The sequence below is a fragment of the Caenorhabditis remanei genome, chromosome V (assembly GCF_010183535.1).
Source record: "Caenorhabditis remanei strain PX506 chromosome V, whole genome shotgun sequence".
NCBI classification, from domain to species: domain Eukaryota; kingdom Metazoa; phylum Nematoda; class Chromadorea; order Rhabditida; family Rhabditidae; genus Caenorhabditis; species Caenorhabditis remanei.
In genome coordinates, this window is record NC_071332.1 from 21,441,028 (window position 1) to 21,462,385 (window position 21,358).

General features: G+C 39.1%; 3 protein-coding genes across 3 annotated transcripts; 2 read left to right on the forward strand and 1 right to left on the reverse strand.

The window, feature by feature from the left end:
- Positions 1 to 1,162: 1,162 nt before the first annotated feature.
- GCK72_021829 (uncharacterized protein) lies at positions 1,163 to 6,622 on the forward strand (the record flags this gene model as incomplete). The annotated part of the gene is made up of 8 exons (XM_053734519.1): positions 1,163 to 1,223; positions 1,288 to 1,539; positions 2,370 to 2,497; positions 2,541 to 2,797; positions 3,298 to 3,458; positions 3,709 to 3,991; positions 4,760 to 5,350; positions 6,283 to 6,622. 8 exons carry the CDS (start codon positions 1,163 to 1,165, stop codon positions 6,620 to 6,622), a joined length of 2,073 nt encoding a protein of 690 aa, XP_053583432.1.
- Positions 6,623 to 11,312: 4,690 nt separating this feature from the next.
- Positions 11,313 to 12,188, reverse strand: GCK72_021830 (uncharacterized protein; the record flags this gene model as incomplete). Its single annotated transcript, XM_053734520.1, has 3 exons — positions 11,313 to 11,501; positions 11,545 to 11,934; positions 11,979 to 12,188. The coding sequence occupies 3 exons, from the start codon at positions 12,186 to 12,188 to the stop codon at positions 11,313 to 11,315; spliced, it is 789 nt and encodes a 262-aa protein (XP_053583433.1).
- A 4,605-nt stretch (positions 12,189 to 16,793) lies between these two features.
- Positions 16,794 to 20,448, forward strand: GCK72_021831 (uncharacterized protein; the record flags this gene model as incomplete). Its single annotated transcript, XM_053734521.1, has 8 exons — positions 16,794 to 16,919; positions 17,000 to 17,128; positions 17,540 to 17,628; positions 17,672 to 18,202; positions 18,253 to 18,405; positions 19,693 to 19,993; positions 20,051 to 20,143; positions 20,194 to 20,448. 8 exons carry the CDS (start codon positions 16,794 to 16,796, stop codon positions 20,446 to 20,448), a joined length of 1,677 nt encoding a protein of 558 aa, XP_053583434.1.
- Between the last annotated feature and the right edge of the window lie 910 nt (positions 20,449 to 21,358).

Here is a 21,358-nt window from a genome sequence, read left to right on the forward strand (position 1 = left end):
TCTTTGAGGACGCATATCTCAAAAGTGGGTGGAGCTTTCAAAAAATGGTCAACTACAAAAATGATCAGCGTAAAATTCTCTACAACTTTGTAATTGATCACTTTTTGATATCTCTGCAAATTGGAGACGCAGACAGTCAGACACTATCGCTTCACTATTCCCTCTCTCACCCTCCTAGCATCTTTAAAGGCGCATTTCAAAAAAGTGGGCGGAGCTATCAAAAAGTGGTCAACTACAAAAATGTAGCACTAGACTTGGTTAATATAGATATCAAATATTGGGGCGCTGAAATAACAGGAACCGTCCCTGGAGATGTTTCAAAACATTTTTCGAACAACAAAAATTTCAAATTGTTTCCCTCATGAAAACAAGAAACTACACGTTTCATGTATATTTAGACCATGTCTAATGAAACTTGCTCACTTTTGTTCCTCAAAAGACGAAAATATGCAGGTTGAGGTCACACACATTCTGAAAATTGAAGTCATGGTAGCGTGAAGCGGAGCAAGAGGAGCAAGATACAAGACTAGACACATATGTGTTCCTGGTTGCGTAATTTGTAGATTAACATAGTAAGAGACGCAGAGAAACGAGACACTCTAGCTTCTCTGCGCCCTCCTTTTTTCCTTTCCCTCTAAGGTGCCCATCTTTAAAAGCGCATATCTCAAAAGTGGGCGGAGCTATAGAAAAAATGTAAACTACAAAAATGATCAGCGTAAAATTCTCTATAACTTTGTAGTTGACAACTTTTTGATATCTCTGCAAGAAAGAGACGCAGACAGTCAGACACTCTGGTTTCTCTACTCCCTCCCCCTCTCTCATCCTCTACTTCATCAGTTGAAGGCCCATATCTCAAAAGTGGGCGGAGCTATCAAAAAGTGGTCAACTACAAAAATGGAGCCCGTGTCTTGTTTAGTTTTTATGTTATAAATTTTTTTAAAAAAACATCAAATGGTAAGACGTGACGGAATCTCAAAGATTGACATTTTGTCATTAGAGCGCAATTGCATCTCTTCATGTTTCCCAGGAGGCATTTAATCTATTAGGCCAGCGGACAGTCAATAAAATGGGTCTCGCAACGAAAATAGCCAGTGACGGAGACCAGGACACCCTCTGGCCAGTCAGTCTGTATTCTCACCCCCGTCACCTCTGTCTCCCCAAAATGTCTGTACCTTCCCTACTGGACCTCACCAGCTCTCAAGTTATGGATTTTATTTTTGAAGGTATTTATAATTATCTATAATTATCTATAATTATCGATTTTACTCCCCATAATTGAATCTCCAGGTACCCTCCCACCATCCGCCTACCAACTCGACCCAGTCATCAGCAACCGGTTATTCGAGGAGTACTGTAGAATCTATGATATAGAGATCACGAAGAGTGTAATGAAGGAGATATGCTCGAGGTTGAATGTGACTAGAGTGGATATGAGACATTGTGTCGTTCAACGGAGTGAGATTCTCATTCTCCAGAATCTCAATCTCGAGTCGTTGATGATGGGCAGTTTGATGTGTTTGGAGCCAAAGCAGATTACCGGTAAGATAATTTGAAAGCTCGTCAAGACTTCATTTCAAAGTTTCCAGTTTCAAAATTATATTCATTTTGTAGATTGAACCAAGGGCTACATTTTTGTAGTTTACTATTTTTTGATAGCTCCGCCCACTTTTGAGATATCCGTCTTTAAAGATGCTAAGAGTGAGAGAGAGGGACTTGAGAAATCAGAGTGCCTGACTGTCTGCGTCTTTTTCTTGCAGAGATATCAAAAAGTGGTCAACTACTAAGTTGTAGAGAATTTTATGCTGATCATTTTTGTAGTTAACTATTTTTTTGATATCTCCTTTCACTTTTGAGATATGCGCTTTTAAAGATGGGTGGCTCACTCTGAAGGTGAGGTAAGGGGTGAGGAGACGCAGAGAAGCTAGAGTGTCTCGTTTCTCTGCGTCTCTTCATTTCTGTTTTGATGAAAACGTATTTTATTGATTTTCTTCATTGAAGTACACATTTCCTTAAAGAAAATCCGTTATTTATGAGATTTTTTGTAAAGTTAATTTTTTTGAAAAATTTATTAATTTTTTAATATTGTCCTATAAAATTTAAGTAAAATTCCTGAATTTTCCAGATTTACTTGTTTGAATATCTTAGTTTTCAGCCAATTTTCGTAAGTTTGGCTACTTTTCGCTAGCTCCGCCCACTTTTGAGATACCACCCACTTTTGAGACACTCGCCTCCAATTTAAGTCGCTCGACTTCAAAGACGCATATCTCAAAAGCGGGCGGAGCTATCAAAAAACAGTCAACTACAAAAATGTAGCCCTTGACTTGGATTATATGATTATTATGTTTTTAATTCTAAATAAATTGTTGCAGCACCCTCAACAACTCTCAAAATCGAAGCACTCCTGAAGCGATGTCTCAATGAAGAGTCGCGGAAATCGTTGAAACATTTGGATTTGAGTCAAACGGGAAACGACTATTTGGATGGATGGGTGGAGAACGTGAGTTGATTTTTTTTCCTGAAGCCACGCCCCCATATTTCAGATCTCCAAACTCCTCCCCTCTCTCATCAGCCTCGGTATCGCTGGTCGCCCGCTAAGCGCCACGGAATTCACCACACTCTGCACGTGTTACCCGAATCTTCGAAATTTGGATATTTCTAATTCAAATGTGAAAGATTTGAAGGGAATATCAAATCTGAGCAATTTGGAGGTCCTTGCCATCGGGGGATTAGAAGTTACTGATATGAAGGAGGTGTTTGAGTTGAAGAAGTTGAGAGTACTCGATTTGTCGAGTAGGGAGTGAGTTTTGTTAATTAAAATTTTATACATCTTGTAGATAAAAACAAGGGCTACATTTTTGTAGTTGACCATTTTTTGATAGCTCCGCCCACTTTTGAGATACGCGTCTTTAAAAATGCAAGGAGGGGGAGAGAGGGAGTAGAGAAGCGAGACTGGCTAACTGTCTGCGTCTCCTTCTTGCAGAGATATCAAAAAGTGGTTAGCTACAAAGTTGTACAGAATTTTATACTGATCATTTTTGTTGTTAACACTTTTTTGGTAGCCCCACCCACTTTTGAGGTATGCGCTTTTAAAGTAACGCGACTTTCTAACAGTGAGATAGAGAGAGGGGGAGAGGGAGAGAGTGCAGAGAAGCTATAGTGTCTGCTTTCTTTGCGTCTTGGCACTCTACACAATGATTTTTTGATAAGTTTGTATAAAAATTTATCAATAAGCTGAGTCTGAAAATTTTGAAAAAATGTTATCGACTTTTTTCAAAATCTATTTTTTCCCTTTTCCAGATGTCTCTGCTGTCTCCGTAACCTACTCGAATATTTCCTTTCATGCCACAAAGTGCTCCCTGACCTCCGATTTATCGATTGTTCCGGAAACTTTGCTAATCCTGATATGATTGCCAATCTGCTAGAGACACATAAGACACTACAGCAAGTCGGGTTGATAGGTGGGTCAAAACATTTTTATGTTGTTAGCAAAATGTAGATCAAATCAAGTGCTACATTTTTGTAATTGACAACTTTTTGATAGCTCCGCCCACTTCTGAGATATGCGCTTCTAAAGATTGGCAACAGGAAGAGAAAGGTTGACTTTCGTTTTAACAGTGTATCTCAAAAGTGGGCGGAGCTACCTAAAAATCGTCAACTACAAAAATGTAGCCTTTAATTTGATCTACAACCTAACATCAAAAATTTTAGGATTAGACCGTGACTTTCCGGATTTTCCCGACGTCAAACTCCTCACCTTCACCACGATGCGAGCCTCCATTGAAGCTATCCACCACTACACGACTACCAAGAATTATTCGGCGATAGTTGCGATTTTAAAGAAGATTTCAGACATTTTGGTAGAGAATTACGACGGGGAGACGGAGGTGACACTTAGAGAATGTTTTTATGCATTGTGTCGGGTTATCAAGGAGTTTCCGGATGGGCAGAGTTTGCACAAGTTGGTCACTGAATGTTTGAGAATTATGTGTCGGTGAGTTGAGAGAAAATTGGGAGAAAACGACAATTTGTCGATTTTTGTTGACACTGTCGATAAATCATCAATAAAGTCGAGTCGATATGTATCAAAATGTCGACTTAATGTCACCTTCTCTTGTCGGCAATCGTAATTATCGAAAATTGACAAAAATGTCTCCAAGAGTTGGAGAGAAAATCTTGCTTTCTTTATCGATTATCGACAAAAAGTCGACAATTATGATTCACCTTTGTTTGACAAACGATCATTGTCGATAAAAATGAATATTCAAAAAAATTATCGAAAATCGACAAAAACACAAATTTCGAAAATTTCCACAAATCGAAAATTTTTGTCGATCAGAGTTAATAAATTCTTGAAAATCCATAAAAACATACCTTAAAGAGTTCAGAAAAGTATAAAACCTGCTAAAATTGGGAAAATGTTGAGTAAAATTTGATTTTAAAACAAATAAAGTTGCAGTCTTACTTAAACTTAGCATATCTCAAAAATGGGCGGAGCTACAAAAAAGTTGTCAACCACAAAAATGATCAGCATAAAATTTTCTATAACTTCGTAGTTGACCACTTTTTGATATCTCTGCAAGAAAGAGACGCAGACAGTCAGACACTAGCCTCACGCTTCCACCTCCTCACATGGGGTTGTAAAAGCCGCCCATCTTCAAAGCCGCATATCTCAAAAGTGGGCGGAGCTATCGAAAAGTAGTCAACTAAGAAAATATAGCCCTTGTTTTGTTTAGTATGTATACTAATTTTCAATTTCCAGCGACACCCGCATCTACATGCTCTCCGTCTCCGAACGTCACGACCTAGTCAACACTCTCTTCACAATCTGTGACCACTGGCCAACGTACAAACAAGATTTCGAGCAATCCGAAACTATTCACAACGTGTGGAGAATGTTCCAAAACCTCTCATTCCTTATGACCAAAAATTTGAATTACCGCCGGATTTTCGAGACAGCAATGGAGTATGTGATGGATGAGGGGACGATGATTGGATACATTGAGGGATGCTGTCTGAAAGTGATGGGGGCGTCGGTAGATCAAATGAGTCCTTCAGATCAATTATCGATTTTCGTGAACCGTCAGACGTGTAGACACCTTCTTGATCTACTCAACAAGTCTTACAAACTGAATCGCCACGAAATTTATCGATTAGTTCTCGGAATCCTATACAAAATGGTTGCTCAATGCCCGGAGGTGTTTGTGGAGATGGGCGGAGTCTGGATATTAATTGGACACTTGAAAAAGTTCAACTATTATGATAGCTTGTGCATGTTGAGGATATTGGTGACGAGTAAGCAGCAGAAAATTGTCCAGGAGATGGGAAAGACGGATAATGTGCAGAGATTGGTGTGAGTTGGTGGGGAAAATAAGGTTTTCAAAGCGAAAAATGACCAAAAATTGTTTAAAAACAGTTATTTATTGATAAAGTCAAACAAAATTGACCAAAATCCATTCAAAAATGACAAAATCTTGGTTTTCAAAATTTCCAAAATTTCCAAAATTTTTGAAAATTTCCAACTTTAACTTCCCGCCCTTGCTTTCCCCTTTTTCCCATTATTTCAATTTTTGTCAAACATATTAAACAAATCCTGGGCTACATTTTAGTAGTTGATCACTTTTTGATAGCTCCGCCCACTTTTGAGATATGCGGCTTTGAAGATGGGCGGCTTTTACAACCCCATGTGAGGAGGTGGAAGGGTGAGGCTGACTGTCTGCGTCTCTTTCTTCCAGATATATCAAAAAGTGGTCAACTACAAAGTTGTAGAGAATTTACGCTAATCATTTTTGTAGTCAACAACTTTTTTGTAGCTCCGCCCACTTTTACGGTATGCCCTCAAAGATGTCAAGTTCAAGTAAGACTGCAACTTTTTTTTGTTTCAAAATCTCTTTTTTCTAAAATTTTACCACATATTTTATATTTTTCTAAACTTCTTTAAGTTTAAAGCTGGACAGAGGAAAAGAAGGAAGACGCAGACAGTCAGACACTCTCGTTTCTCTGCGCCCTCCTTCACTCCTCTCACTCTCGTCTACTCTGAAGTGAGCCGCCCATCTTTGAAGACTTGTATCTCAAAAGTGGGCGGAGTTATCAAAAAATTGTCAACTACAAAAATGTAGCCCTTGTTTTGTTCTACACAGTGCATACAATTTTGAAATTGTAAATTTCAAAATGAAGCCTTGACGCGCTCTCAAATGTTCAGAGCAGGCGTCTTTCGTAGTTCTTGCCGTTTCTAACCGATTTTTAAAGGTTTTTTTATTTCACATTATTTTCCTTCAATTTCAGCCGCTTCCTTCAAGCCTGTGCCACTGAGCTCGACGTCTCTCCCAACACCTACATGATCAAGGAGAAGACCTTCATACTCGCCTCGATTCTCAGCGAGATCATCTTCCATTCGAAAGAGAGCCATCTGAAGACAATCTACTGGAGAACGGTGACCAGAATACTTCGGGAAGTGCTCATCAAGCTCTCCGGAGCCCCCACTTGTTCCATCGACACCATTTTCTTTGAGACTTACTATGAGACACCACGAGGAGAGGATCTCATGGAGACACCGATTGAGTATTTGAAAAGAAATCGAGATGAGCGGGGATGTTGTTTATATTGTTTACTCCAAGGAGTCTAAAAGTCTAAACTATTTATTTTTACTAATGTTTCACCGATTTAATTTATATTTGATAAACATTTATTTTTCAAAAAAAAATTTAAGGAAGATTGATATCGGAAATTTCGGAAACAACGTGAAAAATGGGTCAAAAAATGATTAGAAATATTATAACATAAAAGAAACTACTAAAACATTGAAAATATAGAAACGACTCCGGGGAAAACGAAGATGAAGAATCTGGAAAAAGGGTTAGGAAGACGCACCTAGTTTTGACACTTCATGTCAAGTGTCAATTTCCAGCGAAATCCGGCCAGACCACCAAATGAAACCGATTCAATTCGTGACTTCTGTCCAAGACAGTCGCAGTGACTCCATCAATCGATCGTTGAATATCCACACCGCCTCTAACAGTCCATGGACGGTTCTCATGATTGACATAACTCCTCTTGAGTTCTCTATTCCTTTGTATACATTGAATACCATCCATCACAACTTGGTAATTAATAGCATCCATAGAGGAATCCATTAAAATCACAAGTGATTTCAATTTGAAGCATCCTCCATTCATCCAATGCTTCAAGAAAACATTGATGTCCTCGCTACTCAATTTCGAGTCTGACAGTACAATAGTCCGCGCGTTCATCGTTAATAAATGATCCAGTTGAATCCAAAAACTTGGATAAAAGGTGAGTTGGCTCACATTTAAATTAAGCATTTTAGTCGGGCGATAGTTCTCAGAAGGTTTCACATGAAGTGAGAGACGTTCAGTGTAGTTGCATGTCTCCAATATATCATCGAGATCTTCATCGGTTTTAGGTTTGAAAACGCAGCACAAATGTTTAACTTGTTCATTTTGTGACGCCATAAGCCAACCCACCGCCCGTCTATGATCATTCTCTTTGTGCTCCTGCGCAAGGAGCAATTTATGGATATCTCGATTGAAAACTTGGCGGATATAATCTCCAAGTATAGACATCCCGACCATACGATCCTCCCAATAGGTTTTCAGATACCCATTTTCATCCATCTCAACTGGAATTCTCTTTTCAAAATTTCCAATTCTTACTGTAGCCAGTCCCTGGTCTTCTTTTTTAATCTCTGAGACACTCAGAAGCCAATGTTCTTCGAAATTTGAAGAATATAATATGCAATCCTTCTTCTCTTTCCTACCAAAGTGTATTTCAATTTTTATATTTTTCGGGGGTCCTCTGTAGGAAATCGCCATATTTCTTGATTTTTGAGAGCATAGGGAGAAGTTTATTCTGAAAAAAGCGGGGTGATAGAGAAAATAAAAAAGATAAAACCACTTACATTCCATGGGGTCCTAAATTGTCAAAAACTTGTTTGAGGGGTACATAAGGAAGAGAGAACAGAGGGAACGGCGTGGAAGACATAGGGGAAATAGTAAGAAATGACTAAAGGAATCAATAGAGTGCGGGGGGTTTCCCACAGTAACTAAACAGATGTGCCACCAGAAGATGTACAGTAACCCAGGTTGGCCAAGAGAAGAGAGATAGAGAACGGTGTGAATCCTCTGCAAACTCTGTATTAAGAGTACCCTGGCATACTGTACATTTTCTGGTGGCACATCTGTTTAATTACTGTGAGAACCCATTGATTCCTTTAGGCTAGTCATTCCTCCATATTTCCCCCATGTCTACGTCATCGTTCCCTCTGTTCTCTCTCCCTTATCTACCCCTCAAAAAAGTTTTTGACAATTTTGGGCCCCATGGAATGTGAGTGGTTTTTTCTTTTTTACTTCCTCAATCATCCGCTTTTTTCCAGAATAATCTTCTCCCTATGCTCTCAAAAATCAAGAAATATGGCGACTTCCTACAGAGGTCCGTCGAAAAGTATAAAAATTGAGATACACTTTGGTAGGGATGATTGCATATTATATCGTATTAATTTCAAAAAACATTGGCTTCTGAGTGTCTCAGAGATTACCAAAGTTGACCGAAAACTGGATGCAGTAAGAATCGGAAATTTCGAAAAGACAATTCCAGTTGAGATGGATGAAAATGGGTATCTGAAAACCTATTGGGAGGATCGTATGGTCGGGATGTCTATACTTGGAGATTATATCCGCCACGTTTTCAATCGAGATATCCATAAACTGCTCCTTGGACAAGAGCACAAAGAGAATGATCATAGACGGGCGGTGGGTTGGCTTATGGCGTCACAAAATGAACAAGTTAAACATTTGTGCTGCAATTTCGAACCTAAAACCGATAAAGATCTTGATGACATACTGGAAGCATGCAACTACACTGAACGTCTTCAACTTTTTGTGAAACCTTCTGAGAACTATCGCCCGACTAAAATGCCTAATTTCAATGTGATCCACCTTTCCATTTACCCAAGTTTTTGGATTCATCTGGATCATTTATTAACGATGAACGCACGGACTATTGTGCTGTCAGACTCGAAATTGAGTAGCGAGGACATCAATTTTTTCTTGAAACATTGGATGAATGGAGGATGCTTCGAATTGAAATCACTTGTGATTTTCATGGATTCATCTATGAATCCTATTAATTACCAAGTTGTGATGAATGGTATACAATTTATAAATAGGAATAGAGAGCTCAAGAGGAGTTATGTCAATCATGAGAACCGTCCTTGGACTGTTAGAGGCGGTGTGGATATTCAACGATCGATTGATGGAGTCACTGCGACTGTTTTGGACAGAAGCCACGAATTGAATCGGTTTCATTTGGTGGTCTGGCCGGATTTCGCGGGGAGCTCACATTTGCCATAAAGTGCCAAAACTAGGTACGTCTTTCTCACCTTTTTTCCAGATTCTTCATCTTCGTTTTCCCCCGGAGCCATCGCGTGGCAATTTAAATTTTTTGTAGTTTTTACCTTTACCTTCTATTCCACTGTTTTTAATAATTTCTTTCATGTAATCACCCATTTTTCATGTTATTTTCTCCCAATTTCACACAAACCTATTACTATGTGTTCCCTTTTTTCTCCACAAAATAATACCAAAATTTCTATAAACATGAATAGTTCATTTTTCATCCAAGTTTTTTGTCACAAATTTGATAGAATTGTGTTAAATTTTGTGAAGAGCTGAAGACGTAAGAATTCTGAATCTTTATTTTTTATACCCTGGTCTCCATGACTCTCCTCCCGACAACTACTGTACTACCACTGGGAGATATAAAGTTCAAAATCCTCTCTCTCACGCGATAATGACTAATTAACATAAGAAACGGTAATGAGATCTCTGGAAAATAATTAGTGACATTTAGTATTCCCATTGCGGTGTCTTGAAGAGTGTCGTTCCCAAAGCCACTGGTCTTTTGGGATCTATCGAGACGGGCGAGGAGAAGGTTGCATTCGTAGAAGATTGAGAGGGTCTGAAAGAAATATAAATTGGTGGAGAATGGTAAGGTTGAAATGATGAAGACGTGAGAATTCTGAATCTGGTTTCAAATTTCAATTTTGACAAGATCTAGGTGAGATGTGATGGGTTTTGTGAGCTTTAAGTTAAATGCGTCATATCTCGCCGTGTTTTCATCAAAATCAAAACTTTTAAACAGATTCAGAATTCTCACATTTTTAGCTTTTTTTTCATATAATTTTTGTCACTAGAGCCCATTTCTATACTGACTTACATCGAAAACCGCAGACATCTCAGGTTCACTATCAAATGCCATAAGTACCCTAAATTCTATGCGTCATATCTCAGCAAGTTTTAGTCGTATTCAAATTTTAAAGACAGATTCAGAATCTTCACGTTTTCAGCTTTTTTTTTACCTAAAAACATTGTTGATAGATCACATTTGCATCTTCACTCACTACGACAAAGAACTCAGTCACAGTAGTTGCACAATCATTAGCCAAAAGTAACCTTAGTTTAAAACCTTATATTTCAGCAAGTTTTTATCAGAATTTGATTCTGAAAATAAATTTAGAATACTCACGTTTTCAGCTTTTTACTCATAAAATTTTTGTCAATAGGGCGCATTTGCATCCTGACTCACTACGTTAAAAAACTGCAGGCATGCAAGCTGCAATTTCACAAGCCAAAAGTACCTTAAGTTCAAAACCGCATATCTCAGCAAGTTTTAGTCGTATTCAAATTTTAAAAACAGATTCAGAATCTTCACGTCTTCAGCTTTTTTTACCTAAAAATATTGTTGATAGAGCGCATTTGCATCTTCACTCACTACGACAAAGAACTCAGTCACAGTAGTTGCACAATCATTAGCCAAAAGTAACCTTAGTTTAAAACCTTATATTTCAGCAAGTTTTTATCAGAATTTGATTCTGAAAATAAATTTAGAATACTCACGTTTTCAGCTTTTTACTCATATAATTTTGGTCGTTAGAGCATATTTCCATCTTAGTTTACAGCTACCAAAACAGCAGCCACTTTAGTTACACTATTATAAGTCAAAAGTACCTTGAGTTCAATGCGTCATATCTCAGCAAGTTTATCTCAGATTCGGAATTTGAGAACAGATTCATAATCTTCATGTCTTTAACTTTCTATTCATATAATTTGTGTCAATAGGGCGCACTTGCATCCTGACCCATTACGTCTAAGACTGCAACCACACTTGTTGCATTTTCTTAAGCCAAAAGTACCTAAACTTCAAAACCTCATATCTCGCTGTGTTTTTGTCAAAATCAAAATTTGAAAACAGATTCAGAATCCTCACGTCTTTAGTTTTTAGAATACACTAATCATTTTTCAAAATTCTTTACTCACCACCTCCAAAACAACCGCCACACACAACTGCACGAAAACCTTTTTCTCTCCCTGGTTCGTGTTCGCCGATTGATTGCTGATCGATTTATTTTGTTTTCTCAAATAATAATATAGAATAGCATAACAGAAAACAGAGCTAATTTGAAATGTATAATATAGCCGGCTGATTTCCTGAAATTTAAAGATAATTTAAATAATTTAGCCACCGCCTCACCGCCCGTATGCCCACACTATACCCATAGTCTACAAATCCATACTGATAATTAAAGTGTCGATAAACTTTCGAGGTAATTAACCCACTAATTGCACTAATTATTGACAGTACCCCACTGCCAATTACAGTAAGAATATACCGAGACCCTCCGAAGATTCTAGAATTCCAGGTATCCCTGGTAAAACTGAGACATCTATTTAAAGACATCAAAAATATCATTTGCATAGAGAAATAGTCAGTGATAGCGTCCGTGTAGAGGGATATGTACGTGGTGATACGGTAGATCACTCCAGTTCCGATCGATGACGCTAACGTGGTACAGATTATAAAAGTGAAGGATCTCCAAGAGATTGTGGTGGAGAAGATGAGAAGTAGCATGAAGAATTTTGTCTGGAATTAAAACAATTTTGTCTTTGTTCTCGGTACTAGCTTACCTTCCTAAACATTTTCCCAGTCCACACAAAATGAATCGCTGCCAATTGAACTATCATATCCAGAATATTGATTAAATTCGGGAAAAGTACAGGCCACGAGTAGAAGGTGTAGGTCAGTGTGATGACGGTTCCGTTATCCATCACCATGTAACTTGTCATGAAATGGTCGTCCGGACGGACTATATAGTAGTTTTCGAGGTAGAGAGGCATTGGAGAATGGAAGAAAAAAGAAGTTTGAAGAGAAGTTATGTTGAGAAAAATTGGTAAGAGGCTATAATTAAGGCGTAAATGTTGGTTGAGCTTTGAAATGATGTGTCTTCGCGCAAAAGTTCATAAAATCCAAGAGAAAATACCATAAAATTCGCGAAAATCGGTGGAAAAAAAGTTTTTAGGATCATTTTTCAATGTATTTCTGCGATATGTACTTTTCGTAAATTCCACAGTTTTGGAATGACGGAAGTCGGAAGTCGGAATTCCATCCAACTCTGCAGTCTTTACTCCTTGTACTACCTTTACCTTTTACCTTTTATCTTTTAGTTACCTCTTCTTGCAAGCTGATCAATTTCACAAACTATTTTTTTTTCATATTTTCAGTCGGTCAGCACTATCCGGTACAGTACACGGCTGCAACACACAGATGGACCAACAAACGGGATGGAGAAATGACGTGAGTCACTCGAATATTTGAGAATTTCAATCAAAGTATAGAAAATCAGGGATGGGATTCAGTGGCAAGGACTACAAACTGGATGCAACGATGAGAAAGAAGTTGGATACATTAGAAATGTGGCGATTCCAGTATTGGTAAGTAAAACAACCGGAATTGGTGTCCATTTGTCTGTAAAAGGCTATAACTCGGGCGGTAGGTCGAATATTGAAAATCCAATTGGTTCATCGGAAAGTGCGTAATCAGTTCTATAAATGTGTCAAGTTTGAGAAAAACTGCATGGAAATTCACTGAGATCTTTAGCGCTTTTTTATAAGACTGATTTTGTAGGTCGGAACAGTCTTACTGTAAGAGCCCTGTAGGCAGGGTCAAGGTTCCTTGGTCTTAGCGACATTCGTACTTTAAGTGCATATTCCCTTTAACACCGTTTCTCTTGTCAACTCTTTATCAGAAAGTGTCAAATGAGGACAACTTTTATGATTTCCTCTTCTTATCACAGTGAACCGAGAGGTGACACCGACTCTCTGCAAACCTCGCCTCTTTCCACAGTTTTCTTGGAGACTGGTGGGTGTGTGTGAGAGCACGTTTTACCATGTTTTGTAGTTGATTTTAATGATTTTTAAAGGAATTTCTTGTGTAGCTCTGAATATGTAGCTTTGAAAACTGTGTCCACTGAAATCGGTAAGGTTTGAGAATCCGCTACGTCTTTTCGTGTCACCCCACTAATCCAAGACTTGGCACATGTACTAATCAGGTCTCGGGCTACATTTTTGCAGTTGACAACTTTTCGGTAGCTCCGCCCACTTTTGAGATATGCGCCTTGAAAGATAGGTGCCTGTTATAGTGTTAACCAACCGGCTGAGAGCTTTTCTTTACTTTTAAAAATCGCATCCAGTCACAAGACAGTTATTTTCTTCACCACGATTCTTTTCACAAAAATAAGACGGCACATGCATATGTAAACATATCGATTCCGTATGTTTCTGTTTTGAATAATATCAAAAAGCGTCATAAGACAGACTAGATGTACTTTGTGCCTGAAAAACAACGATTTTGAGAGAGTTTTTTGGAGTATTTCCGTAGTTTCAGCTATATATAGAATGTCTAAATGCTATTTGATAAATTTCAGAACTTACCAAGTTTTCATACATAGTTAAGCCTCGGCTTCCTTCCTTAGTTTTCTTGTAACTTAGTCAGTTTTTGACGCACAATAAATTTGAAAAGAGATTCTGAATCCTCATAGATTGAGCGTTCTATTCATATAATTTTTGCCAGTAGATCGCATTTGCATTCCGACTCACTACGTCGAAAACCACAGGTGTCTCAGTTCCACTAGCATAAGCCTAAAGTGTGTTGAGATCAATGGGTCATATCTCGCCGAGTTTTGGTCAAAATCAAAATTTGAGAACTAATTCAGAATCTTCAAGTCTTGAGCTTTCCAATGGTATATTTTTTCGTTTAACTCGATTTAAATTGAAGCTGCTGACTGTCACGTTCTTTCTTCCCTCATAACTCTGCCAGTTTTTGACTTACAAAAAATCAGAATACAGATTCTGAATCCTCACAATTTCAGCTTTTCAATGGTATATTTTTTCATTTGACATATTAAAATCGCTTTGTCCCTGATACGCTTTCTAACCACTAATCGCAACTCCGTGCCCTTAATTTTCTTATAACTCTGCCAGTTTTTAACACACTAAAAATCTGAATACAGGTTTAGAATCCTCACAAATTCAGCTTTCTTTTCATATAATATTTGTCAATATAGAGCATTTGTATTCCAGCTCATTTCGTCGAAAACCGCATCTGTTTCGACTCCACTATCGTAAGCCAAAGGTACCTCAAGTTCAAACCCTCATATCTCAACAAGTTTTCGTCAGAATCTAATTTTGAAAACTAATTCAGAATCCTCACAAACTCTACTTTCTAATGATATATTCTTCATTTTTCACATCTAAATTTCAAATCACTTCCGACGTCCCCATTGTACCTTTTCACACTTCCTAATTTCAAAGCCACCCTTTACTGGTTGTGTCATAACTCTGCCAGTTTTTGACTTACAAAAAATCAGAATACAGATTCTGAATCCTCATGTTTTTAGCTTTCCAACGGTATAATTTTCGTTGGCTCTATTACAGTTTAGATGTCCTTTAAAAACTAAAACGTCCCTTAAAACACTTAGACGTCCCTTGAAACACTTAAACGTCCTTTCAAACTCTAATTTTTTTAAAACGTCCTTTCAAAAGTTTAGACGTCCCAAAAAACGTTTAAACGTCCTAAAAAATGTTTAGACATCCCTTGAACATTTTCAGTGGCTTTTAGTGTTGAAGGGACAACTAAACATTTTTTGGGACGTTTAAATGTTTTTTGGGACGTCTAATTATTTAAAACCAAATTTTCAGACTTCAAGGGACGTTTTAATGTTTAATGGGACGTCTAAACATTTTTTGGGACGTTTAAATGTTTTTTGGGACGTTTAAACATTTTTGAACATATTTGGGATCCGAAAGGATGTTTAAATGTTTCAAAGGACGTCTAAGTGTTTCAAGGGACGTCTAAGTGTTTTTTGGGACGTTCAAGTTTTCAAAGGACATCTAAACTGTAATAGAGCCTTTTCGTTTAACTCAATTCAAATTAAAGCCGCTGCCATCATGATATTCCTCCTAACTTCCAATCATCCCGCTACAACCAACCTCCGTTCTCTCGTAACTCTGCCAGTTTTTGACGCATTAGGAATCTGAATACAGATTCTGAATCCTTGTAACTTCTACTTTTCGTTCATTTGATTTTCATTTAGAAAATCTGTTCTCCCGACCGCTTAGAAACGTTTCCTATGCTTCCTAGCCATTTCCACTAATGGCCGCGTTCTTTGTTCAGACTCTTTGTTCCAGGCTCCAGGCTCTAGGCTCTACTCTCTTTTAACCAAGATTTTTCAGTTTTTGGCATTCTGACATTATTTATCTGGCAATATCTGACATAGTCCCCCGAACACCTTTTCTTCCAACCCTACTACCCCGTCCACTACCTGGCACCATCCTAAACCGCACCGCTCTTCTCACCAAAATTCGCCTCCCTTATCGTCTCACTGACGTCTTATCAGGGAGAAATAGCCAGGGCTCCTCTCACTTGTATATGTAAAGTCTGTCTTATCAATTGGAAAGAAAGATCGTCTAGTTGTCTGTAACTCATCGATTTCTGAAACTCTCTCCATATATATCATATCGACTTAAAATTGTGAGAGGAGGAAGTGTCTGTCAAATTTCTACTTTTTTTCATTTTGACAGATTTTTTGTTTTTTATTGAATTTTTTCTAGAAACTACTGGAATAGGTTAGATAGGTTCTATGACAGAGCGTCTGGCGTGCCGTTGACGCGTTTTCACCAGATAACTAGCTTATGTAAGTCAGCTAGATAAGATTGCCGTTCATGACGGTTTCCATAGTTTTTTGAGAATTTTTAATTACTTAATTACTCTCCGCCATAACGATTCTAAAAAATATTTAAAATATCTAACTGGCGCGCCGTTGACGCGTTTATAGGTCATAAGAGACAAGCTTACTAGAGAAGTGGCCCAATTTCGGTAATTTTAGGTTTTTTTTGTATTTTTTGTATGTTTTTAGAAATAAAGTATACACTTCTGCTCCCTCCTCCGTTTTTAGTGTACCACAAAATCTGACGCGTTTTGGGTCGCCGCGCCCTCTTACCTCCTTATATGGGGGGGGGGGGGGGGTTGTTCAGCTTCCAGGAGGTTTATCTCCAAAGTGGGCGGAGCTAGAAAAAATTTGTCAGCTACAAAAATGATCAGCATAAAATTCTCTATAACTTTGTAGTTGACCACTTTTTGATATCTCTGCAAGAAAGAGACGTAGAGAAACGAGACACTCTCGCTTCTCTACTTTCTCTCTCTCACCCTCCTAGCATCTTTAAAGCCTCGTATCTCAAAAGTGGGCGGAGCTAGAAAAAACTTGTCAACTACAAAAATGTAGCCCTAAACGTGATCTACACAGTGAATATACTTTTGGAATCATTGTGACAGTCAGTGGTACTGTAATGGGCTCTCAAACTCAAACTCTTTAGTTCTGAAGTAGTTTCCTTCAATTTCAACCGATTTTTTTCCAAAATTTTTCTCAATTTTTCCCCAAATTCAGAATGACAAACGACGAGTCACCATCACCTCCCCCGGTACGTGCCAACTCAATATCCGCCACCATCAACTACCTCCATTTGGACGCCGACAAGGTGCTCTCAGCGTTTGGTAAATATGGAAGGTATCAGGTAGGTCAAATCTCTTTTTATCGATTTTTTAATGTAATTAATCAAATTTAATTTAAATAATCAAATTTAAACACATTCAGATGCTCGCCTACGTCATCACCACGTCAGTTCACATGTTGTTCGCGTTGAACATGATGATCATGCCATTCATCACGAAATCCATGACTTTTTTGTGTGATCTACCGGATAGGGAGACACCGGATAGTGCGGTAAGTGTTTAGCACAGGTCTTGTGCTACATTTTTGTAGTTGACCACTTTTTGATAGCTCCGCCCACTTTTGAGATATGCGGCTTTGAAGATGGCCGGCTTTAACAACCCCATGTGAGGATTTTTTTGCCTTTTTCTTGCCAAGTTTGAAATTTTCAGAATTTGTTATTGAAACCATACCAATTTTATATTCTTTAGAACCGTCTGGACTTCCTCTTTTCAAAAAACTAAATTTCAAGTTTCTAGCTGAAGAGAGCGCAGAGAAGCTCCTCCTCTCTAGCCAAGGAACTCCCCCACTACTGCGTTCAAAGCGTTATATCTCAAAAGTAGGCGGAGCTATCAAAAAACCGTCAACTACAAAAATATAGCCCTTTTCTTACTCTACAAAACCCACAGTATCTCAAACTTTCAGTACTTCTCCCCACTCGTCGGTGACAGTTGTCATGTCAAGGATATGCAGTACAACTCTACAATAGAGTGTTTAGCAGTGCCAGGGGCGAGGTAAGCGACGATCTTCTCTATGATAGCAAATTTCTTCTTCTAGTTATGCCTACGAGCTCGACAAGAAGTCTACAATAACCAGTGACTTCGATTTGGTGTGTGAGCACCAGGGTATGGCGGAGCACGCCACATCGATATTCCTGGTCGGCGGGATGGTTGTGTCACCGTTTATCAGTCAGCTATCGGATTTGTTGGGTCGAAGACCCTTGTTTTTGATCCCCTTGTATATCAGTGTAATTGCTAATTTGATATGCGTAATTGCCCCCAATTATTGGATCTTCTTGCTCTTCCGCTTCATCTCCGGTGTCACCACGACCAGTTTCTCCATGACCGGATTCGTGCTCTGCATGGAATCGGTATCCGTAGAGTTCCGATCATTCATCCCGGTGCTCACCACTATCTCCTGGGTTGGGGGCTACATGCTGGCTGGGGTGTTCTATATGTTCTTCAAGAATTGGCGGATGTTATATTTGATGGCGACGGTGCCGGGGTTGCTGACCATCCCGTTTTACTGGTTCACACCGGAATCGTTGCATTGGTTACTGACGAAACAGAATAATCGGAAGATTGAGAAGTGAGTCAATTCCTCGAGGCATTGTGAATCCAAGAATCCCTAAATTCCAGATATATCAACGAATCGGTGACATTCAACAAGCAGACGATCAGCCTTATCGATTGTCGATCCGCAAACCAGCAGACTAGCGAAAAGACAAGGACATTCAGGGATTTGTTTATTCCCAGGATTTTTGTGCATGTCCTAATCAACTCTTATATATTGTGAGTTCACCCACAAATTTCTGAGTTGGAAGAGTTAAATCTAACGGAGATATACCGATTTCACTTTCTCACATGGGGTTGTTAGAGTCGGTTGACTTTGATTAGGTGTATCTCAAAAATGGGCGGAGCTACCAAAAAATGATCAACTAGAAAAATATAGCCCAAAACCTGATTAGTATACATACCAAATCTCAAAATAATTGATTAGCAACAGAAGTCGTGACGGGATCTCAAATGCCTGTCTCAGTCTACTTGTAATGGGAGGCTGATAGCGGTCTAGAAAAAAGGCTCATATCTTAAAAGTGGGCGGAGCTACCGAAAAATTGTCAACTAGAAAAATGTAGCCCGAACCCTGATTAGTGTATGTGCCAAGTCTTGAAATAGTAGGGTAACAGTGGAAGTCGTGACGGAACCTCAAAATTTGACCTTTTTTTTTCAAAATTCTAGAAATAATTTTTTTTCATTTTTTGAAAAGTCTGAAATTTTCAGAATTCTCACTGAAACCATATCAATTTTATATTCCTTAGAACCGTCCAAACTTCCTCTTTTCAACAAACTTGATTTCTGTTTTCTAACTAATGATAGCGCGGAGAAACGAGAGCTTCTCTACGCCCTCTTCACCTCTCCTCCTTCTAAGCCGCCCATCTTTAAAGACGCGTATCTCAAAAGTGGGCGGAGCTACCGAAAAGTTGTAAACTGCAAAAATGTAGCCCGAACCCTGGTTAGGGTACATGCCAAGTCTTGAAATAGTGAGGTAACAGTGAAAGTCGTGACGGAATCTCAAAATTTGACCTTTTTTTCGAAAATATCAAACAACCTTTTTTTCCAAGTCTGAAAATTTTAGAATTCTCACTGAAACCATATCAATTTTATATTCCTTAGAACCGTCCAAACTTCCTCTTTTCAACAAACTTAAATTCAGGTTTCTAACTGAAGAGAGCGCAGAGAAACTAGGGCCTGTCAACGCCATCTTCGTCTCTCCTTCTTCTAAGCCGCCCATCTTTAAAGACGCGTATCTCAAAAGTGGGCGGAGCTACCAAAAAACGGTCAACTACAAAAATGTAGCCCGAAACCGGATTAGTATATGTGACAATTTTTGAAATTGTGGGGTTTGGGATTACACGGGAAATTGAGACTGGATCTCAAAGTTCTCGGATCTGATCGCTTGCCCCCACAAGTCGCCAGCGTTCAAAGCGTTATATCTCAAAAGTGGGCGGAGCTATCAAAAAACGGTTAACTACAAAAATGTAGCCCGCGACTCCCACTATCCAATGGTGCCTATTCCAGAATCGTCATGAGCGGTACCTACTGGGCACTCTCCCTCTACTCCACCGAGCTTTCCGAAGACGAGATCACCGGCTACTTCCTATCAGGTCTCGTCGAGCTTCCCGCCGGTTTCCTATCCGTCATCCTTCTCATCATTTTCGACCGTAAGACCGTCTCCTTCGGCTCGTTGGTCCTAACCGCCGTTTTTATGATTTGTACGGTCTGGATACCGATGCATGGCAATTGGAAGATGATCTTCCCTCTACTTGCGAAATCCACCAATTCTATAGTATGGGCGTCACAGCCGTTACTGTATTCTGAGGTGAGCAATAGAGCGTAATTGCGGCAAATCAGAAATTTGAAATATTTAATACTTCAGGGCACCCCAACAACCATCCGAAACGTGTTCAGCGGTGTTGTGTCATTCCTCGGCGAGTTGGGATCCATCGGAGCGCCTTATATGAATCGGCTGGTAAGGAAACGCGCCGAACGGCACGCCAGACATCATATTTTCAATTCCAGACGGCCATAAACCAGGACGCCCCAGCCATCGTGATATGCATCATGTCATTTATCGCGGCTGGCTTAGTACTCCTCCAACCGGAGACCAAAAACAAAAAGTTGCCGGAAGATATTGATGATTTCGATGCGGGACCGCTGTTCAGAGGGTGTCATTCGGAAGCTCCGCCCACCGTCACGAATTCTGATTCAGAAGGCGTCAAAAAATCAGAAGAGGAGGTGGAGCTGATGGATGTGGTGGTGGCATCAAAGGAATAGAAAAATGGCGGAGTTTTAATTGTTTGTAAAAATTGGATGTGCGGGCGTAATTAAGACAATAAAATGTTTAAAATTGACACAAAACGAGCAAAAAAAGGGGCGTGGCCTAAAATTGAGGATTCTGGAGCTAATACCAGAATCCCCAATTTCAGCACTATCGAATGGTATAGAGGGTTTTGGGGTAAAAACGCGTCGAAGGCACGCCAGAATAGGGAAAACTCAGAAAATTGACAAAAAAGGAAGGCCGGGAAAATGACAAAAATGAGGTAAAAAGGGGCGTGGCTTCAGGAGAATCGTGTTATAGTTTTTGAATTCGAAAACGCGTCAAAGGTGCGCCAGACTGGTTCAAAATGCGTTTAAGTCGGAAATTTTCACTTTCGGTCTTCGAAATGCGTCAAAGGTACGCCAGAAACGGTTTTTTTTGCACATTTTGAGGCATTTTAGTTGATTTTAAAGGAAAAAGTACCAAAAAAAAAGCGGAAAATTGGGGCAAAAACCAGGGAATTGACAGAAAAAGATGAAAAAAGAAGATTTCAGGAGTGAAATTGAGTAAAAATCACAAAAAATCCAACAATTATTGTCTCAAAAACGCGTCAACGGTACGCCAGATTGGGGAATGATCGGAAAAGTGATAGAAAATGGGGTAAAATGAGCTAAAAGAAGGCGTGGGTTCACATCAGTAAAGGATTTGAAAACGCGTCAAAGGTACGCCAGAATTTCAAGAAATCGGGAGAAAATCAGGAAATTGACAGAAGAGGGCATTCAAAAGATCGTAAAAAGTGACAAAATGAGATAAAAAAGGGGCGTGGCTTCAGAGAAACCGAATAATTCGAAAACGCGTCAAAGGTACGCCAGATGGGGGAAATAATCGGGAAAGTGAGATATCCTGAGACATTTTAGCCGATTTTAG